General features: G+C 37.4%; 1 protein-coding gene across 1 annotated transcript in view; it reads right to left on the minus strand.

Moving 5' to 3' along the window:
* The window catches only part of UBE2W (ubiquitin conjugating enzyme E2 W), a 31,702-nt gene continuing 10,098 nt past the window's right edge, over positions 1-21,604 (minus strand). The window contains exons 2-6 of the mRNA XM_084511025.1: positions 14,164-14,255; positions 8,908-9,010; positions 6,504-6,659; positions 5,393-5,468; positions 1-1,056 (exon numbers count right to left, since the gene is read on the minus strand). Of these exons, the coding sequence (XP_084367151.1) occupies positions 1,043-1,056; positions 5,393-5,468; positions 6,504-6,659; positions 8,908-9,010; positions 14,164-14,255 (441 nt within the window). The 3' untranslated portion in view covers positions 1-1,042. The remainder of the gene's footprint in view (positions 1,057-5,392; positions 5,469-6,503; positions 6,660-8,907; positions 9,011-14,163; positions 14,256-21,604) is intronic.

A 21,604-nucleotide genomic window follows, 5' to 3' on the forward strand; every position in this document is an offset into this window, starting at 1 on the left:
TATCTTCTGACAAAGCTTTTCAATCAAAATATTGTTTTGTAACATTCAAACATGACATACAACAAGAAAGGAAACAGTGAATGCAAACAAAAAATGTTATATGGATTGCTTTCAAACACATAAATAAATGAAATATTGGTGTAGGCAGTAGGGCTCATGCTGATGGCTAGCCAGAAATAACAGTGTGCAATCTATTTGGAAAAAGCTCTAAAGTACAAATTACAAGCCCAATTACGGACTGCAGCAAGTTCAGTTATATCACTGCCATCCTCTCTTATCTCCAAAATAAATTCTTGATTAAATCACTCATACCCTAAATTACTCATACCTTTGCTTCAGAGATATGAATAACTATATACAAAAAGTAGTTTTATTTCACCATAGGGATAACATTGTACCTCCCTGCCAACGTCACTTGAAAAACCTTCCATGTCAAAACAATTTGACAGCAGATAAACAATTTAATAAATATGCAATGATCTTATTACAGTCCTTCAGCTAAGCATGTTAACTCATGCTGCTAGTTTTGTGATCACAGTGCATAGAATCCAAATATAAAAGAATGGGGTGGCTTTTAAGGTAATGGTAGATCCCTTGTTTATAATCCAAATATATCTGGAACTTTCATAAGTTCTGTCATGCATCAATCTTTTTGTGGCAGGAGCAAAACCTTTCCCTGGTACAATGTCCATTGCCGGCAATGGATGCACCAAAACCGCCAAGGAGCTCAGTGTTATTGCACAATATATGAAGACCTGGAATTCTTCCAAAAGCTTAAAATAAAAATAATGGAATTATTCTGACATTTCTGGACACCTGCATTAATACTGTATGACTAATAAAAGCATGTCAGTTGCATGGACTGAACCAGCGATCAACATGCGCCCAGAATGCACACTAGTAAAAATGCAGTCAAAAGAAGTAGTCTTCATTGCCTATAGGTCACTTCCAGTCAAAGGTTAAAGTTCAAAGACTGAATGATCAAAGTGCTCATTTTCTCAGTAGGACTATCTTCTGCTACGAGGATCACAAAATGGTGGCATCAACATGTGTCATCTTTAAAATAAAAAAAGAGTATTTATGGAAAACATGTAAACACTCCAAGTCCAAGTTAACACGGCGCTGTACGCAGAAGCAATTCCTGGCAGAGATACTAACATGCAGCAGTAACACATCAACTAAGTTTGCAGTTTTGTTCAATAATGACTTAAGAAAAAAAGGCAAGAACATAAAAAAAAATTTCCAAACCACATGTACACCCCCTGAGCACGTTAGTATTAGCAAATATTCCATTAAAAGGACAATAATTTCCACATTTAACATTTAGAAAGCTACTCATTAGGAAAGTGAAATACCAAATATGCTTAACATTTTGCACCCCTTCAAGTACAGCAGGTCCACATCAATTTACTGAACTGAGAAATCCTTTATAAGGAATATATAGCGATAAGAGCTGGCAGAGTTGGCTTCTCCTGATGCTTCTGCTCTCAACCCTTTTTTTTGTAATGCTGAAGTGTCAACACAAACTATAGCTGACAGAATCACGCCAAAGCAATAGATTACAACTGCAATACTAAACATCAAATGCGAAAATAACTAATATTCATTAAATTTTAGATACTGTGACTGCACATATTATGAAAGAGTCTTCTAGGCCAGCCATTTTTGTGCTATGCTTTAAGATTTTAATGTATGCATTTGCCTGAGAAAGCTCTTCCTTTTAAACCTTCTATTCCTCACATCAACTTGTATATTTGCAACTGGCAACAGTTGTTATTAAGTTTATTAATAGAAAGTAAACTTCCTGTCTGGTTATTTTTAATGCACTTACTTGTAACCTCACAGACACTGAAAAAGTTGTCCTATAAACCATACAGATTACTAAATCTGTAAACAGTAGAAATAGGAGTAGCAACAAACGATTCTACATTCTCACTGGAAAATACTATGTCCTCAATACTATTACTTAAAAGAAAAAAAAAGGCCTTTGTTCTGGTAAGAAGGCAAGGAACAACAATTTTACATGTTAAAAAAAAAATGTGGCAAGGATGCAAGAGAGAAGGGGTGTTTAAATGGTGTACTCAAAGTTTAGAACAAATACGATGGAAAACACTTCCTTATTGAAAAACTGAAAGCAGTAAAGAGGTGCTAGTTGAAAATTAACACCATTGCACAATTCTTTTTCACAAAAATCTACCTCCTGACAACACAAAGAATAAAGAACAGCTTTATGAAACCAATTTCAGCCTGGATGACCAAGAAAATCTTATCTGGAAGATCCTCTTTTGTCTTTTAACACAGCATGACCAACTTTGAAATTGTCAGCATGAAACTCAACATACAGCTAAAGGAGACATCGGGTAGGGAAGATAATCTAGAAATATTTTTAGTTATCAAGGATATCATTAGTAAGAGAAAGTAAGAGTTTTGAAAGACAGCTTGCAAAGACATTGAGTTTGTAGCAAGTAGGCTCTGTAATTGGAATAAGTTGCTTTGCTGAGGAAGGGATGAAATGAGAGATTAAAAATTCAGTAATAAGATAGATGCACACAGAACCACATTTACATGTCAGAGTGTAGCTTTAAGTGCTACTTTATGCCTCTATGTTTACATTGGTTTGCTTTACATCACCTCCCAGTCACGCACTGCTTGTTCCCAGCTAAACAAATCCCAGGCACCTACTGGAAAACAAAATAATCTTCAAAGGCATACATTAAAAATGATGACAATCTTCCTCCTGTCTTTTCACTATACAAAGATTCAATTTCACATTAAAGCTAAGCCAGTTTAATGGCTACCTTGCAACAGAAGCAGCAAAACCACTCTGCATCTCCCTCACATATTAGCACTGGCACTTAACTGTTTTTCTTTCTGGGCTTTCAGATTTTTCTCCCCTAATTTACCCAGCCCAAAGTGGTAACCACAAGGTTAGATACGCGAGACTTCAGCTGAAGTAGAAGCAGAAAAGTAAGATGACAGAGCCACCTCTTCTAAGAGCTTGTAGATTTTTTCAGCTATACCTCAGGTTGAATACGGATCTTTTCCAGAAAGAAAGGGTTAAAATTAGCAGGCAAATTATACTTCCCATTTTAGTGTAATCCACCATTTCTTCAAACCAGTTTGGAAAGTACCAAAAATTGAAAGATCAACCTCTAGAAACTTTTTTATATGACCAGAAGAGAAACAAAATTATCATTACTTGGGAAAAGGAGCAAGGGGTGCACAAAATTTTAGGGGAAAAACAAACAAAAAAAACTCCAAAGTTTAAGAAAACTTTTATCCAACAGACATCAATGTTTTGTCTTCATATATATACAAATTTAAGGGGGGGAGGAAGTGCAGTAGGGGGGGGCAGAAGCCCAATAAACTTGAAAATAATGGCCTACTTTGTAATTAGTAGTTAAAAAAGGACTTAAAAAACAAATGAAAATATTATGAACAAACCAGCAAAAGTTATTTAAATAACTGACTTGTTTTCTCTTGCCTCTTCGGTTGCCTTTTTAGGTTACTCTGACTTTGTGGGGGAGGAAAGGGTTTCCTACTTTCAAAAAACACCCATTGAGTAATTACTTTGAAGTAATTAAATGATTTGTTCAGTAGACTATAAGAAGCCTTATTTCTTTGAGCCACAGTTATATAGCAAATTTCAGAGTCAGATAACCACATTTCTTCTCATACTCATTTGGAATTTTGCCTGTTTAACTCAAATTGAATTTCATGAATAAGAAATCAAAGTAGTATCTGCAGACTGTTCTCCTTAAGACTTCAATCCTGAATCAAAAAGAAACTCTAGTACAAATTCAAAGTAAACAAAACATGTTTTAATCACAAGATAAAGCCACTAAATTAAACTTAACTCATTTCTCTTTAGAAATAACTAGCAAGTGAAAACAAAATTAAAAGTCAATAAGAATTCCCCCAAAATTGCCAATAAAGAGAAAGCAAAACTAGGAACAGTTAAGGACCAAGCATATTGCAAGAGTGAGAAAACAGAAAATGAAGAGAAAGCGATTACTGAGTAATTTAGTGAAGATGAAAAATCCAGCCTATTATCCTTGTAGACAAGAGTATTATTATTCTTGGAGCCAGTTTTAAAAACAGCATAATGTACAACCACATGATAAACAGTCCTAAATTTCTTACATACTTGTTGACCCCATGACATACAGCACTCCTCTTATTGTGACTGAAGTCAACTTGTTTTAGAGAGACTATTGGAGTATTATGAGAAACACAGTTTCATTCTGCTACATTACCATTTATCAAAAAAACATGGGTATCAGCAAGTTTTATGAAAAATTCAATTTTTTAATCATCATGGGCGCTGTGGGTTTTTAAGAATTTAAGCATGAAGCCCTTAGCCTCTCCATTCCCGTTATATCAAACTACCTGACCTCATTTCACATACAGGACAGAACTTATCCTGGGGTGGGGAGACAAAAAATTAGGATGTCTCATGACAGAGGCTTCAGTGAAATGTAGCAATAAGACCTGCTCTTCTTGCACCATCCTAACAGACAGTATTTTCTACTCTAATACAACCCTTCCCCAAATACACAGGCTTCTGATAACCACCATTTGATAGTATTATCCTAGGGAAAGCAAAGAAAGTACTGGCCAACAGGAGAAGAGAGAAGGAAAGCATAGTCCATCTCTACCCTCTGCCCCGCTCTTCCTTTCCTTTCTCACCAACAGACCAGATAGGACAAGCACATACAACCAAGCCCAGCTCTGGGAAGATGACAAATGTTGAGCCAGAAGAAAGAAACAACACAGTATAAAGTCAGAAAGAGAGCAGATGGTAAGGAAAAAGAGAGGAAAAATAACCACAACACTAGCACTATTGACCCTGCAATTTTGGTATATATGTATCACGTACGTGTAGAATCTTACTACTACACCACTATAAGTTCCTAAGAACCTTTAAGTCAGCCAACTGTCTCACACTGAAAATTCTGATGAACAGTGGAAATTACTGAAAAAAAACAAGGCTGCTTATAAACATACAGGTGTATTTTTATTGCAGTGAAAGCTTTTAAAGTGTTACCACCAACAAAAGAAAAAAATGGTTTTAAAGCTACACCTAGTTCAATTAAGGACATTCCCCACCCACACCTTAAGACTTGTCATGAACTGATGTAGTTCACAAGAACTTTTGTTCAAATTCAGTCCTACAACCTAAAACACGAATCTGTGTTGTTTAAATTTCAGCCAAGAATCATTAAAGTGTGATATAAAGAAATTCACAGCAGATATCTCAGAAATGGGATTTTCATAAATATTGGAAATTAAAGAATTTTAGGCTTTGAATGCCTTTACACTGCCTTCCTGCATTTTAACTGCCTTCAATCTAAAAGAGCTTCAAAATTTCTGGTCCTAGTTAAATACTTACCATGATACCACCATTTTGTTTTCTTTGGATTCTTGTTACATGTTCTTACATAAAATGAGTTATCTGGAGGTCGCCTCTGCAACAGAAGAAAAGACCTACAAATAATCAAACAATCCCCACATTGTAAATACATGAACTATTTAATAAGTTTAGGAAAGCGAATGCAATGAAAACAAGGTAGCAAGCAGGGCTAGGGCCCTTGCAAGAAAAATCCAGGTAATGATTCTTACTGGAGACATTCATGCCAAGATTCCATGAGAAATTCCAAACCACTTGAAGACAGACTGGGGTTGGGGGAGGGAATAATTAAAAAAAAAATAAAGCACATAAGAAAGGAACATCTGTTGATTTTTTTTTTTTTTTAAAAAGAGTCATTTCCTTTGCGGTTTAGATGTCATTTTTATATATTAGGTCCAATTCACATCCATAAATCTCAGCTTGGAGTGGGTGAAAAATGGGCTTTGTTTAAGCTGTCATCAAACAAGTATCTATGTCTCATCAACACTTCATATTCTTCAGTTGTCTTTATAAGTATCATCAGGAGGCAGAGAATACAATACAAAGCAATCGGGTGGTATTTTTCTACCAAATACACATGACTACGAGTGACAGGGATGTAATAAATACACGTTTGGATATCACAGATATAAAAGCTCAAATTAACTTCCATGGGAATTCCACTCCAAAACAAATGGTCACGAGTAAAAGAGTAGCCTCCTTTACAAAAGAAGTCTGAGTGCCATTCATTTACGAACAAAAAACATCTTAGACATCTGCATTAAATACATTTAAATAGTCACTTTGCACTGCCTTTAGAGACAATCAATTTACACAGAATTGTAAGAATTTAACTTCACTGTTAGTACAAGTAGAAGGGTTCTATCCATGCTGCTTTTCCAGAAACGTGAGCAAGTCACCATAAAAAACGTTAAAAAGTACTTACTGCACTGCAAGATTGCAGCTCTAGCTTAGTGCTTTTTCAATAATAGAAATGCAGATACAGTACATTTGCCTATTTTAGAATTTCAGAAACAAAAAAAAACTTACTTTGCAAAAAAGAAAACTAGTAATTTTCACTTGCTCTACTCCAACCGTGCTAAAAAACCCATACCTTTTCTTTGCAGCTGGAAAGCATGCTAATAATGCTAAGACAAACAGATTGCACTGAGAGAGCTGGAGACCAGTCTTCTGTTAGAATGGACAAACAGATATGACCGTTGCTATAAACATGTGGATGAACAGGAATATTGTCACCAGTAAACATGACCTAAAAAAAAAAAAGAAACCACAAACATTTGTAATTTTTTTTTTACATTAATTGTTATTTATTGTCCCCGTTTTATTTAAAACTGCATGGCTTTTGGAAAGACAGCAATATCTTATTTAAGAAGTGGATTCTGCCATTTTCACTTACAGTAATAATGCAATTTACCACATCCATTCATTCTTGCATTAATTGAAATGTAAAATGAAATGACAGAAGCCTTATTAGCTATGAAGATGAAGTTGCATAGATGGTTAAATGGCAGGTTTTTTTCCTACAAATATCCACACAGAGTAGAAAAAATGTCAAGGCAACAGCGTAAAGATATCAAACCAAAATATTTAAATCTTGTAGTCTCAGTCTTTTATATCGTAAGAAATACAGTTGCATAGCCAAAACACTGGATTTTAATTGTTTCATAAGCCACAATAATATACATCAAGAAACATAATGAGACTTATAAATGAGTATTTCTATAATCCTGGACACAACAAAGTAAGTTCTGGACAACTCATAAAGAGTTAAATGAACTAACCCAATTAATTATAACTTCTACAACCACAGTATGTTACCACATAGGAAATGCTTTAGATCATTATTTTAAATAGAATTTGTTTTTATTTAACATGGGTGAACAACAAAAACAGCATTGAGAATCTTAACTCTTCTCTATTGAAAGATAACATCACAATCAAAAAAAAAAAAAAGTAAGAAAACCAGTTTTAACAATTATTGCTCTAACAGAAAGTTTTGTCAAACACACAGTTAGCTCAGGACCAATGGAAATGGAGTAAAAGTGATATCCTCACAGCAGCGTTATACTCCTGAGCTCCTTATCCAACACAACCACTGTAATCTTTTATGATTATGAATGGTAGAGATTTGTTATGTCATTGTACAATATCCCGCTGCCTCTTAAGCATTTCATAAGTTCACGTACATGCACACACACACACCCATCTCGTTGTTGCCTACAAGAAGTATCACCTTAATCACATGTGAACCTGAAGGGAGAGAGCTTAACCTGTTTGCCTAATAGTGTAGAGACTTCTGTAACAGCAGAAAAACTGGATGCAGAATGATCTTTCATAGATCTTTAACAGATACTTCTTAAGCACTGAAGAGCTTACCTACATAACCTGTAACGTATTTAATTTCTATCTAATGTCTTCACTTTAAAGGAAAACCAAAACTAGGCAACTAAGTAAAAGCACGCATGTTCTGACAGATAACATATTTAATGTAGAAAACAACCGACTGATTAAGCAGAGGACATGTAAATTATTTTTTGTAAATCTAAAATAGATTTACAGGAGGAAGAATTATAATCCAAAGGTTTGTAATATAAATGAACTCAGCGTCTAGAATTTTCATCATGCTGCTGGACATTACAGCAATCAAATACTCAGTACTTAAATTCTTAATTGCCTTTTGTGCTTAAAAAAAATACATCATTAAAAATACATCTGTGTACGTGTACTGATCTACATTGCTGTTTTACAATAAATTGCATACAGCCACACACACACACATTGGGTAATGAGCACAAACAATACCTACTTGGAACCAAATGAAAGTGATTAACCTCTCACAGATCACCTACAAGTAGTTCACTGCAAAACTGACAAAATGCAGATGTGCTGGTGCCAGTTTGTTCCTTAAAACCTGAGACTGAAAAGTCAGCATTCCAGTTTTTAACATAATGCCTAAAGATATGTATGTTTAGAGTTTAAGTGACTCTCATAGCTCCTTGCTTGAGCTTCAATAGCCATGAGAAAAGCATCAGAGATCCCTCTTTGAACTTCAAGCTGAAACAAGGCAAGAATTAAGGCACCCTCAATTTTCTTCTTCCCTTCTGAGGAGATCAGAAGTGACAGCCTAACACCTCTTACAAGCAAAAAAAAAAAAAAAAAAAAAAAAAATTTCTCAAAGGTAGTGGACAGATGGATGTACAGAGATCATTCTGCATCCTGGCAGTAACGCTGCAATTAATCAGCAATTAGTGTTACCGTGAAAGCAATACATGAGTTTATCCCTTAATTCTAACCACTAGATTTGTAGGCTTCTCAAAGAGGCCAGGTATTTATGAGAATTCCTACCACAATAATGTGGGTTTTCTTTGGCAGCCATATTAACCATGGCAGCAGAGAAGATGCAGGAGTTTTAAAAATGAACTAGCTAGCTTTCATTTAAAAATGAAAGGAGCTATAACCTAGAGATAGAGTTAAGCAAGTGGTAAGAAAACAATTACCTGAGGCGAATCAAAAGGATACCGACTACTGAACTTAAATAGAAGCTGAAATTTCTCCCCTTCATATAGTGTTCCTGGAGCACCTTCCATGTCTACAATCCACCTAAGGAATTAAGAAAAAAATTAGTATTATAGACTAATAAATTATAATTTCACTCCTGGAGCACAGGACAAATAGAATCAACCACTAATCAGCAAATTTTCTAAACTTTCAATGAGTATCATAAGAGAATAATACATACAGCCCACATTTAAAAGAAACAAGCTTAGTATTTCACATGCATGCATTGCTATAGCACTACAAATTATACAAGTAATTATGACTTGAACTCATCATGGATCCATCAGTTCCCAAATAAATGGCTGTTACGTGAGCCAAAGCTGACACAAAAGGTTTGTTCCAAAGTTTATTCCTACATAAAATCGGGCTTGGAAGGGAACAAAGTAGTATGCATCTTTTTTCCATGTTGTTTCCATTTTTCTATCATTGAAATCATCGTTATAGTTTACTAAAATAAAATCAATATCCAAGAGGGAATGAGGAATGCTGCTCTTGAACTTACAAGAAAAGTCAGAAACTAAATATTACGCAATCTGGCGTGCAAGGGAACACTAAAACTGTAAAAGCTAGTAATATAAAAATGAAAAGGTCACAGTAAATTGAAAGCAGAAAAAGGATGACTTGCAACTGGAATTAAGATGCAACATATCAAAGTATGTTTTTCTTCTGCATCTACTTCTTCCACTGTAACATGAAATTAGTGTTTTTTTTTTAATCTAGTCAAAATAGATTCTTCATAGTGTTCAAGATATAACAACACCATGCTATCTCACTTCTGTCATTTTGGAGTTCTGTTGTTCATTTAATACAATCCTCTGTAGCATCACTTCCCCATTTTTGTCTTTCACCCTTGATTGAGTTTTACACATTTAAGGAATACAATAATGTAAAGATTTATCAAGAGACTACAAATGTCTCAGACAAAAACATGTACATCACTCCCAAGTGAGGCAGCTGAGATTTTTTAGAACAGCAATGCATTCAGAAAAGCCAACGTCCCCTTCCACTGGCAGTCCTGATGATCCTTTTCTCAACCTCTCTCCACCCTCATACCACATAGGCTGTCCCCGTATTTAAGTGGTGCATATTTTTCATCTTGTCTTTTTTTTTTCTTTTTTTTTTGGTAAGGAAAATTACTTCTCCACTGATCTGCTGTTGCACTCTTCGGGAGGAACTTATCTTTAACAGCAGGAGGGTAAAGGAGGGCAATGACTGTCCTTTGATTGCAGGGCAGGTGGCATTGAATGTAGCAGAGCTGAACTGAACGGCACTTACAGGTGGCAATGACACTGTTGGGAGCCTCTGGGTAAGGATTAAGGTAAATAAAGCGTTGCTGTAGGAGTTCATCCATCCAACCCATATGACAACACTGATGAATATTCTACAAGTAATTAAGGGATATCTCTAGCTCAACTGCCCTTGTCCTTATGGGTGACTTCAATTTCCCAGATGTTAACTGAGAATATCACACAGCTGATAGCAGTGGGTCCAAGAAATTCCTGACGCAGACTGAAGATAACTTCTTGGTACAGCTACTAAGGACGCTGATTAGTGCCCTCCTAGATTTGTTTTCAAATCTAGAATTTATTGAAAAAACACTTGAAATAACACAATAATTTTTTCCATGATGGAAAGTTCTGCTTAGTAACTTAACTGCCATTTATGAGGAGGTTACTCATCTGGTTAACAAAGGGAAGCCAGTATACATATCTTTTTGGATTCCAGTACAGCTTTCAATACTTTATCTCACAGTATCCCTCTGGAAAAATCATCCAGCATACAGCTAGACAAGTACATGGTATGATGGGTGAACAATGAGTTGATGGGTCAGGTTCAAAGGCATACAGTAAGTGGGGTTACATTGGGCTGCTAGCCAGTCACCACTATTAGGGTTCTGCAGTGCCTCTATTTGAGGTCCAGTTCTCTTCTTCAGTGTTTTTATAAATGACCTGGACACAGGACTCTAAGAGCACTGAATACATTTGTGGATGATACTAAATTAGGAAGTGCTATTGACTCTGTCAAGGGTAGAATGGCCTTGCAGAGAGATCTTGATAGATTAGAGGGCTGAGCCATCACCAATTTTATGAAATATACAGAAAGCTTTGGATTCGGTACCTGGGTGGTGCAACTCTAGCTATACATTCAGACTGGGGAATGGGAGGCTGGAGAGCAGCCCCATGGAAAGGGACATGGGGGTGCTGGTTAATGGCAAATAGAACATGAGCTGGCAGCGCGACCAGGCAGCCAAAAGGGCCAACAGTACCCTGGGCTACACCAAGCACGGCACTGCTAGATGGTTGAGGGAAGGGATTGTCCCACTTTGCTCTGCGCTGTGTGGCCTCACCTCAAGTACTGTGTGTAGTTCTGGGTGCTGCGGTATAGAAAGGACACAAAACTATTAGAGTGTTGAAAAGAGGACTACAAGAATGATGAAGGGTCTAGAGAAGAAGACACATAGCAGAGCAGGCTGAGGGGTGGCCTCATGGCGGCCTGCAGCTCCCTCACGAGGGGAGCGGAGGGGCAGGCGCTGAGCTCTGCTCTCTGGGGACAGCAACAGGACTCGAGGGAACGGCATGGAGCTGAGACAGGGGAGGGTCGGGCTGGGGGTTAGGGAAAGGGTCTACACCCAGAGGGTGGTTGGGCACTGGGACAGGCTCCCAGGGCCATGGTCACAGCACTGGGCCTGCTGGAGTTCAAGATGCATTTGGACAACGCTCTCAGACACATGGTCTGGTTTTTGGGTGGTCCTGTGCAGTGCCAGGAGTTGGACTTGAGGGACCCTGTGGGTACCTTCCAGCTCAGGATATTCTGTTCTGATTTATTCTAGCTGCACTTGAGATGACATAGCTTGCTATGCCTTCTGCTTTTACATTTATACACACACTCCACCAATACCATTCAGCTTTATTGGTCTTTGTGATCCAGAATCTCCACTTTCAAGTTTTTGAACTAGTTTCATTTATGAAGAAAATTCTGCCTGGACACTGTTCCTCTTAAGGTCAAGGAATCACTAAAACCCATCTTCCCTGTGTTTTGTTTTTTTTTTTTCTTTTTTTTTTTTCCTTTTTAAGCCATCTCAAACTTCTAATTATTGGGTATTTAAAAAGAAAAGATTGCTTAAAGTTACAAATGACCCAGTTACATCATATGCTCCAATTAATTTATTCAGCTCCTTTTAAACCCCAGAGTATTGGTACACAAATCCATTTTGTGCACCAACACAAACTTCAATTTGATTAAAAATCTGAGAACACGCTACTTTGCATCAAAAACCCTTGAAGGGCGAAATATGATGTTTCTAGCATCGGGAAGCTAGTTAGTGACAATTTGAAAAAAACTCCATGAACTGGAAGTTTTTACTTGCATGTATGAAAATTGCACGTAGCAGAAAAAACAATGCAGTCGCACTCGTGACAAAAACATCCCAAGAAAAATGGAAATCCATGAACAGAAAAAAATTTTCTCCTTTTACATCTCTTCACCTTCTGTAAACTTTCCCTTAATTGCTATTTTTGTTTAAGCAAGTGAAAAAGCTCTTGCAAAATTAGATTGGATTTTCTTTGAGAAGCTAAATACTTTTTTTTTTTTCTCCTGAAAAAAAGGACTCCAAGTAAAGCAAGAAACAATTTTCAATTCACCAAATGTACAATTGTTTGCTATTAGTACCAAATTCTGGGAAGTGCTATTTCAACTTGTTTCAGTCACAGTCTTCAGCATCAAGTATCACAAAATACAGTTACCACTTGAAAGCAACAGCAGTATTTAACTCAGTATACCAAAAGCACTGAAGGCTTATAAAACCTTAAGTAGCATAGTCAGAGTGCCAGCATCAGAAATGCAAATGTTAAGAAACATCACAAGTCATCTCAACTTATGTATTTAAATTGATCCATCAATCAAGGCTACACCTTGATCCACCACCAGGCTACATGTCAAGAACAAGTATTCTGAAATTCAGACTCATTGATTTTTGTATCTGCAAAGATTTTTCTAACATTTCTCTGAATTAATCTAAGAAAAAAAGACAGTAAATTGCCTAAAAAAAAGGTCAACACAGTCTTTGAATTTTAGTCAATTGAAAAAAAAATATTAGTTTAATATAGAGAACAACACCTGTGAATTTCAATAAAATGCACAGAATATTTAACCATATTTTTATTTCAGTTTTGCACAGCATAAATTACAGCAAGAGTCTCAAAAAATGAATTTGGACAACTTTGCTCTTTAAGAAGTTTTCTCTGCTTAGAGTAAAATGATGGAAATTAATAACTATGAAATATACTCATTATAATGGTTTGGGCTGGGACAGGGTTAATTTTCTTCACAGAGCCTTACACTATACCTGGTTTGGGACTTTTGACTAAAATAGTGGCACTAAAACACCAATGTTTTAGCTGTTGCAGATCACAGACAAGGACCTTCAGCTTCTTGTGCTGCCCTGACACCAAGCAGGTTGGGGGTGTGCAAGGAGCTGGGAGGGGACACAGCCAGGACAGCTGACCCAACCTGACCAAAGGGATGTCCCATACCACGTGGCACTGTGCTCAGCAATAAAAGCTGTGGTAAAGAAGAAGGAACATTCAGAGCGATGGTGTTTGTCTTCCCAAGCAACTGTTACACACAGTGAGCCCTGCTCTCCTGGAGAGTGGCTGAACACCTGCCTGCCAATGGGAAGCAGCAAATGGATTCCTGGTTTGGCTTTGGTTTGGTGTAGCTCTTGCTTTACCTAGTAAACTGTCTTTATCTCAGTCCATGAATTCTCTCACTTTTACCTTTCCAATTCTCTCCACCATCCCACACAGGGACAATGAGAGCAGCTTTGTGATACTTAGCTCTCTGCCAGGGCTAACCCACAACAATAATGTATGAAGTCTAAACCAGCTACTCCATTATTTCATTAAATTTAAAGGAGTTTCACAGGTTAGTAGCTACAAGAGGTTGTTAAATTAAAATATGCAGAAGCTTTGACCAATTAACATTTTGTTAATGCCTAATACAAATTTATTGAATTCATTATTTGTGTTCTGAGAGTGTCCAGCACATTACCGCAATATGCCCATTAAAAAAGTTTCATTCTCTGGATTAAAAACAAAAGTTCACAATGTTACTTGGAACAAATTGTGAAAGTGGCACGAGGAGACTTTCCACAACATACTTTTCAACTTAGCAGCAAAAAATTGAACACTACTTACTGTGTAATTGAATTTTGTACACTCTTTTCATTTAGAGTCATTCCTGGAGGTGGATCATTTTGCAACGCCAATAGTTCTTTTTGTAATCTTTTCTAGAAAGAAATTGTATAAAATAAGTTCAAATATTAAATGAAGCTCAAAAATTAGCACATACACCAAAGTAAGCTTTTAATCAATTACTAAAAGGTAAAATTAGTTATTTAAAAATTAAATCCATAGTGAAATTGAAACAGGAGAAGGAAGAAAGAATCCTCCCCAAGAAATTAAACTGAAAATTCACAGGCTTTAAGTTTAGTGTTTTTTCATTATAATTTTCTGTAAAATTTGCAACACTACTAGGTGAAGCACTGTTGCATTATGAAATACACAGCAGTATCAAGGATTTTGTCATGCTACACAGATGTCTACCACAGCTCTATAGTCAGCAGTAAACATTTCAAATTCCCCAGATAGCATCGGATTCACAATTAGTTCTCCAAGACCTTAACAGAACAACTCTTCCTTCTCTCCATTATTTAAGATGCTTATATTTGGCATCTGTGCAAGTATTTTCCTTGTTCCAAGTCATCCCAAAGGACATAAAGCAAAACTAAACAGGATTATGTGGTTTTGTAGAGCACAAACTACTTTCTAACTATAAAATAACTCTATCTTCAAATCCCCAGATATGCAATATTTAGAGAAGCATTATACTAGTAGCTCAGGTAGTTCTTACTTCTTTTGACAGGGATAAATCAGTAACTGCAACCATTTCTGCAACAACTAACAGAACTGTTGCTTACAATTTATGTCATAAGGGATACACAGCCTGTGTAAAGTGTTACCATTGGCAGTGCTTTCAAAGCAGATTTTCTCCATAAAAGACGCTAAGGCCTCCATAGCATCTATACAATTCACCAACAAGAAGAATCAAATCAGATTCCCAGTGTTCAACTTTTGCTTTTTGCATAACATCTGGGGAAAACTTTAGACAGATTATACACAAACCATATTTAACACCACTAACATGAAGTAAACCACAAAGCTCCCAAATCATTTTACAAATCCTTGATTTGAATGGCAGGAATGGTTTCAAATCAGTTCTCTTTCTGATACTTTCCAAGATGATTGCCACATAAACCTCAACCGATATGCCTGGTCATACAGATTGTCATAAGGAAAAAATACTAAAGTTCAGAGACTTGAACCTTAAGTGATAAAAAAAAAAATCAAAATCTTTCACTTAAGACCTTTGGAAGTGTTAGGTAAAACAGGAAAGAATAAATGTACACAAGAACAGCAAAAGAATTATTAGATCTATTTACTGATACATATAGCCCAACTGCAACAGTGTCTTTACAAAGGAACCTAAAATCTATCTTAAAATTAAGAACACCCACACTACACTACTGGTATCTGATCAAACAATAATTTGAAGAGAGAAAGTTTCGTTTGATCTACATCCTACAAAAATTGCTGAATTGCCATCACTTAAAATACCATTTGAAGTTTCAATTTATGACTCTTTTCTTCATCAACCTGCTTTTCAGTGTAATCCAGTGTCAGTCATTCTTTCATTCACCTCATCAGTGCACAAATATTCTCTCCAACTGCTCTGCAGCTTTTCAGCTCTCACATGTTATATTTATGGTTCTTTCTAAACGAACAGTAACCCAAGGGAGCAGAGAGCTGAGAAGAAGAAATAAATGCATACATAGTCAGCAGAGCACCACTGAAATGCCCTAGTCTCATCTTCAACATCTGCTGTTACCTTGAAGGGGACCTGTCCATTAAAATCAAATAATATATATGGAAAACGCATTGTCCATCAACTGCAATACAAAATTGTAAGATCCAAAAGTGTACCCTAGAGAAATAATGAGATACTCATTATTCACCTAACCTATTATTTACCTAACCAATAAACAAAATTGTTTCTTCCTCGTCTTTAGAAATTCAATCTTCTCCAAGTTAACCATTCCAAACAAGTACCAACAGAAGTTCAGCCTGATCTGTATTCACAGCTCTCATTAAGGACATTAATAAAAAAGTATGTTCGGGTGGTTACCCTACAAATATGAAAAGAGCACGTTTAATAGAAAACTGACACGTTATTTGAATATTCAGCCACAAACTCAGTAAAATTCATTTGCCCAGGAAAGCAAACCTGCAACATTACTTGCACACAGGAAATGGAAACAAGCTTTAGCAAAGAAACTCACTGCTTTGAAACAAGGGAATCCAAAACCAAAACCTGCCTGTCACTACCTATCACACAGGGAGCACCTCTGGTGCATTCTGACCAGCAGAAGGTCCTAGGAATAGCTCCTCTGGAAGGGCAGGGAGGGGATTAGGGAGGATGTGAAAAAAAACACCAACTCTTCGGGATTCGTTCTTCATTCAGAAGAACCTCCCAAACACAAGCAAGTATCAGCAGAAAGCACTATTCCCTGCAACCTTACCACACCCACGCTAACTGCTGTCAGTTATCAGCTGCACTCTCCACTATACTTTGCCCGTATGTATTTTGTGTATCCCAGCAATGATTCACTTGAGGATAAGGTTAGGAGGAAAAATAAAAGTATAAAAGTGAAGAGGATCACAGCAGCAGGAATTCAGGACAGAAGACCAATGACTGCTGTCAGCTACGGCACAGAGACTTTCCATTTTTCAGAGGTTCTCTATCAGAGAACGTTATGCAACTTCAGCTCTACCTACTACCTTGGGTAACAGCCTTTGAAATTATAGGACAAAAACACTATTTATTATAAATTCCTAGATTTCTCCCATCATGACAGGAATTTTTTCCAAACTGGAAAAATAAGATATAAAATCTATTTTATGACCTCTTAATATTCCATCAACTATGCAACGTGAGTCAATCATACCCATGTATACTTATCAGCTCAGGTATCTGATCAGGCTCTCACCACGAGTTCTCCAAACATGGTTTGTTCTACCAGGCACCAGCCCAGTTACCTCTGCAGACGACCAGCTGCCTGCAGACCTCTTTCAGAAGACGCTGTCCAGTACTCTAGAAACTGGACCAAAAGGGAATCGTGGCTTACTAACCAGAATTCATACAACTACCGACAAACTGTTTTAAGAGGGGGGCTAACTAGTATGCAGAAATTTGTCTTTTAATTGGCCTGTTTGGTCAACTCATTCCAGTGTTGGACAACCCTCATGGTATGGAGGGTTTTCTTTGTGTCCTACCAGAACGTCTCACGCTTCGACCTGCCTGCTGCCCCTTGTCTTCCTGCTGTGCATCTCGGAGGAGTCGCGCTCTGTTTTCGCTGCACCCATCAGGTCGCTGCAGACATCAGCAAGATCTTCCCTTTGCCTTCTCTTGTGAAGGCTGAGCAGCCTCTTGTGAGTCATGTAGGTCAGCCTCACCACCTCAGAAGCCACATGAGGTACTCACTACAGCACACGAGGCCCTTCCTGTAGCAGGGCCCCCAACAGACGGCGCTTCAGATGTGGCCTCCAGTGCCAGGGAGGAGAATAAACACTTTCCTCGTGCTGCTGCCTACATTCTTGCACATAGCTGCAGCTAGGATGCAGCTAAATACATGTACAATCAGGAGGTTTTGAGGATACTCTCCCAAAGCTACCATGGAGGAGCTTTTTTCTATCCCTTCTCACTTACCACAACTTAAAGTTGCCTCACTAGCATCTCATTAGTATCAGCAGTTAGATCTAGTTTAAAGAAACAAAACAAAAAACCCCATACACACTTAAATGAGGCCCTTGAGGCCCACATTCATACAGTTCAGTTGGGAAATTCAGCTCCTTGTTACCAAAGCAATTCAGAAAATTTCCAAAGTTTAAATGAAACAACTTGAAATTGATTCCTCTTCAGTGGTTAGAAGTGTTTGTACTAGCTGATCAAATACATTTCAAAGAGTGTTGATTTCCTCACAGTAACACCAAGAACACCTAAAAGACTACTGTAACATTATACAGAAAACTAGAAACCTGCACTGGTAGCATCAAGATAGCTTGATATTCGTTTAGTTACTTTATTTTGTTATTATTTTCTTATGTTTAAAAGACTGCTATACCAAACACACACACACATTACACACAAAGGGCTCACTGAAACTAGATTTCTGAAATTAAACATTTGGAAAGGGAAGGTTTCAGAGGGAGAGATTTCCTTGTGTTTTAAAGACATGAATATAGGAAATTGCTTTTCAGGCATGAAATTACTATTTTTTTTTCCCTAATGAGGGGTGGCACAACTAGAGGGACAAAGGACACTGGATGAAAACTTTTCCTACAATCTTGGCCATCTGTAGAATCTTAATAACTTAGGGCTTGCTGATACCTCGGGGAAGTCACCTCCATCTTTCTAACATAAGGATGGATCAAAGATATGTAAAATATTCTTGAGGTTAAAAGCCTTTAACATTTCCCACATCACGCTATCTCTGCCTATTCCGCTGCTTTTCCAACTGGAATAGTTTTCTTCACAATAATAGATCCAGGTGAGTGAATTATGCCAAACCACTTTTTATTCTTCGTGGAGACAGAATTATTTGACTTATTTTCAACTTACATCTCTCCTTACCCAATCTTCCCTAAACTAAACCCATGTAACTCTCAACTTCCTCCCACCTCCAAGTCTCATTATCTGTGCATTTCATTTTCGCAGCTGACTCCTTAACTATAAATATATATATATTTACGCACCACACAAATATATAGACATACATATGCATATACAGCAACGCAACACTCAAAACCAGCCACTTAAGGCTCAAGTTGCAAAATGTTTCATCATTACCCTTCCGTGCACATCCCACAGATTTACTTTTTCTTTGTAGCAGCACAACGCTTTTTACACACTTTCAGTCTGCATTCTGTACTGGTTTGGGCTGGGACAGAGTTAATTTTCTTCAAAATAGTTCCTGTGGTGCTATGTTTTGGTTTTGTGATGGAAAACAGTGCTGATAACACACTGACATTTTAGTTGTCGCAGAGCAGTGCTTGCACAGAGCCGAGGCCTCTTCTGCTTCTCACACTGTTGTGTAGTGGATGTCAGGGCTGCATGAGCAGTAGGGAGGGGACACAGCCAGGACAGCTGACCACAGTGACCAAAGGGATATTCCACACCGTCAAATGTCATCAGTGTTAGCAATTAACAGCTAGAAGAAAGGGGGGGAAATGTTTGGAGTTGTGGCTTTTGTCTTCCCAAGTAGGATGAAGCCCTGCTCTGCTAGAAACAGCTAAACACTAAACACCCACCTGCCAAAGGGAAGTAACAAATGAATTCCTCACTTGTTCTGCATGCACATGCAGCTTTTGCTTTACCTATTGTCTTGATCTTAATGCACAAGTTCTCATTTTACCTTTCACATCACACAACGGAGCAAACAAGCAGCCGCGTGGGGCGGGCTGCCTGCTGCAGTTAACCCAGCTCTGCATCTGCTCACTGCTGCACTGGTTAGTCTGCTACTCCTTCTGCTTCTCTCCTCTCCTTCCCCACTTAAACACGCTGTAGCTTTCTCTCCTGAAAGCCATTTTGCTGATTTTAATCCTTCTTCAGTTGAAGCTTCTCCATTTGTTGTCACTTTTCTATTTTGTAAGAACACTTGCACACAGCTTGGATGATGGGGGTGTAAGAAAGCACGAAAGCCAACGCAGACTTGCCCTCAAAAAACCCTTTTGCAGGTCTGCTCAGCCCAAAGGAACAAAACACCCTTTATCAGTCAGACTCTCATTTGAAACAACAATTTTACAACAACCAAACTACTTCTGTGATACCCTGAGATACCTCTGTAGTTAACAGGACAAAAAAAAAAAACATTCAAACATTAATTTATACCACATTTTTCTTGCCGGCTCATTCAAAGGCCAAAGTAACACAAGCAAAAAATACATATAATTTGCATCACCAGAAAACACCTACTGCTCTGTTTTCATAGTAGTTACTACACAGCAAAAGAGGAAACCATGGTAGTTCAATACAATTTGCTCTAAAAAAATAGCTAAAATGGATTTCCTATCTATGTACAAGTTAATTGTCTATTTATAGCCCGTAGGTATCAGACACCATTCAGTTCAGTGATTTTCAGAAGCCACTTTTTTTATAGGAAAGCAGAAGAATAAAAATAGTATTTGCCATCTGGAAACTCACTCAAAATAATTGCCAAAAAAGCAAATCAGAATCAGTTGCTTAAACACTTAAAAACAACAACAAAAAGCAAACACTAAAAACTAAACAGCTGAATACTAGTGGCAGACACAATATCCAATACCAGAAAGCTATTAAATCTGTCCCATTTGTTTGCCATGATTTACTGCCTCATTGTTATTACGTATCTGTGTCATCTGTTCTTTGCTTTCCTTTTCCATTAACAGACTCATCCCTTTCTTCATCTTTCTTTTAGGTGATTTACAAAAAACTTTCTTAATGCTTTTTCAGATCTATTTATTAATTTAAAACAAGGAATCACAGGTAGATTTCACACTTGCATGCTTCCCCCTTCCTTTTATATGGAGCATTAAAAGTGACAACTTATTTTCACTTTGTTTTGTACAAAGTCTTTTCAATCTTCAGCTCACTAAATAGCTCCTCACATAGCCACACTTATTACACTTCCTCTATTTTCCCATATTGAGACAACTTGCCACTGTAAAATAGTATTTTCTAGAAACCCGTAGCACTACAACGTTTATCAGTAGTCCATCTTCATTTACAAATCTCCACCTCTGTTGAGAAATACACATCTGAAGTAAATACTGTTATTACTTTTGCTTTTTAATTACTGCAAATCAAGAATGATAATCCTTTCATCACACATTCAAGCTGCTTTCAGCCTCTCAGCCAGCTCCTTCCAGTCAAGCTACAAGACAGTACAGCCACTCGCTCCCACAACAGCCTCCATCACTCTCTCAGATGATCTCTCTATAATTTATATGCTCTCGGGATCAGTGCTTGCCGTATCATTCTTCCCAATATCATAAGACCATCATTCCAATGCTTCTGCTACTCCACCGCAGATTTCCTATAGGCATTCCCTTCCTGCTTGTCCACTTCTGATTTAAGGCAACTGAGAAACAGAAATCAGACCGCAAACATCAAGTTACACAGGCAATCTCAATTTGAGCTCTTCCTTATTTTTGAGATAGAGGATTTTGTGCTAAACGTTGTTTTAACACAACTTCCAAATAAACTAAAAAGTATGAAATTGGTACTACATTCACTGCCTAGAGGGAGAGGGAGAGCACGAAAATCAGAGACGCAAGAATGGGTAACATCCCAGTCCTTCAATTAACCAGCTGCAAGACAAAGAGTAACAACACAACCAGCAGTTTACATAAGTGTTTTCATAAAGGTGGAAGCCTTTGAAACCACGATTACTTAATTCACCTACCTCTACAGGAAAGGGTGATTCAGGGATGAAACCAAAGAACACAGCTTAATGATCCAAACATCAATTCCAAGGAAAGCTTA

This window comes from Aythya ferina, assembly GCF_964211825.1.
Source record: "Aythya ferina genome assembly, chromosome: 2".
Taxonomy (NCBI): Eukaryota; Metazoa; Chordata; class Aves; order Anseriformes; family Anatidae; genus Aythya; species Aythya ferina.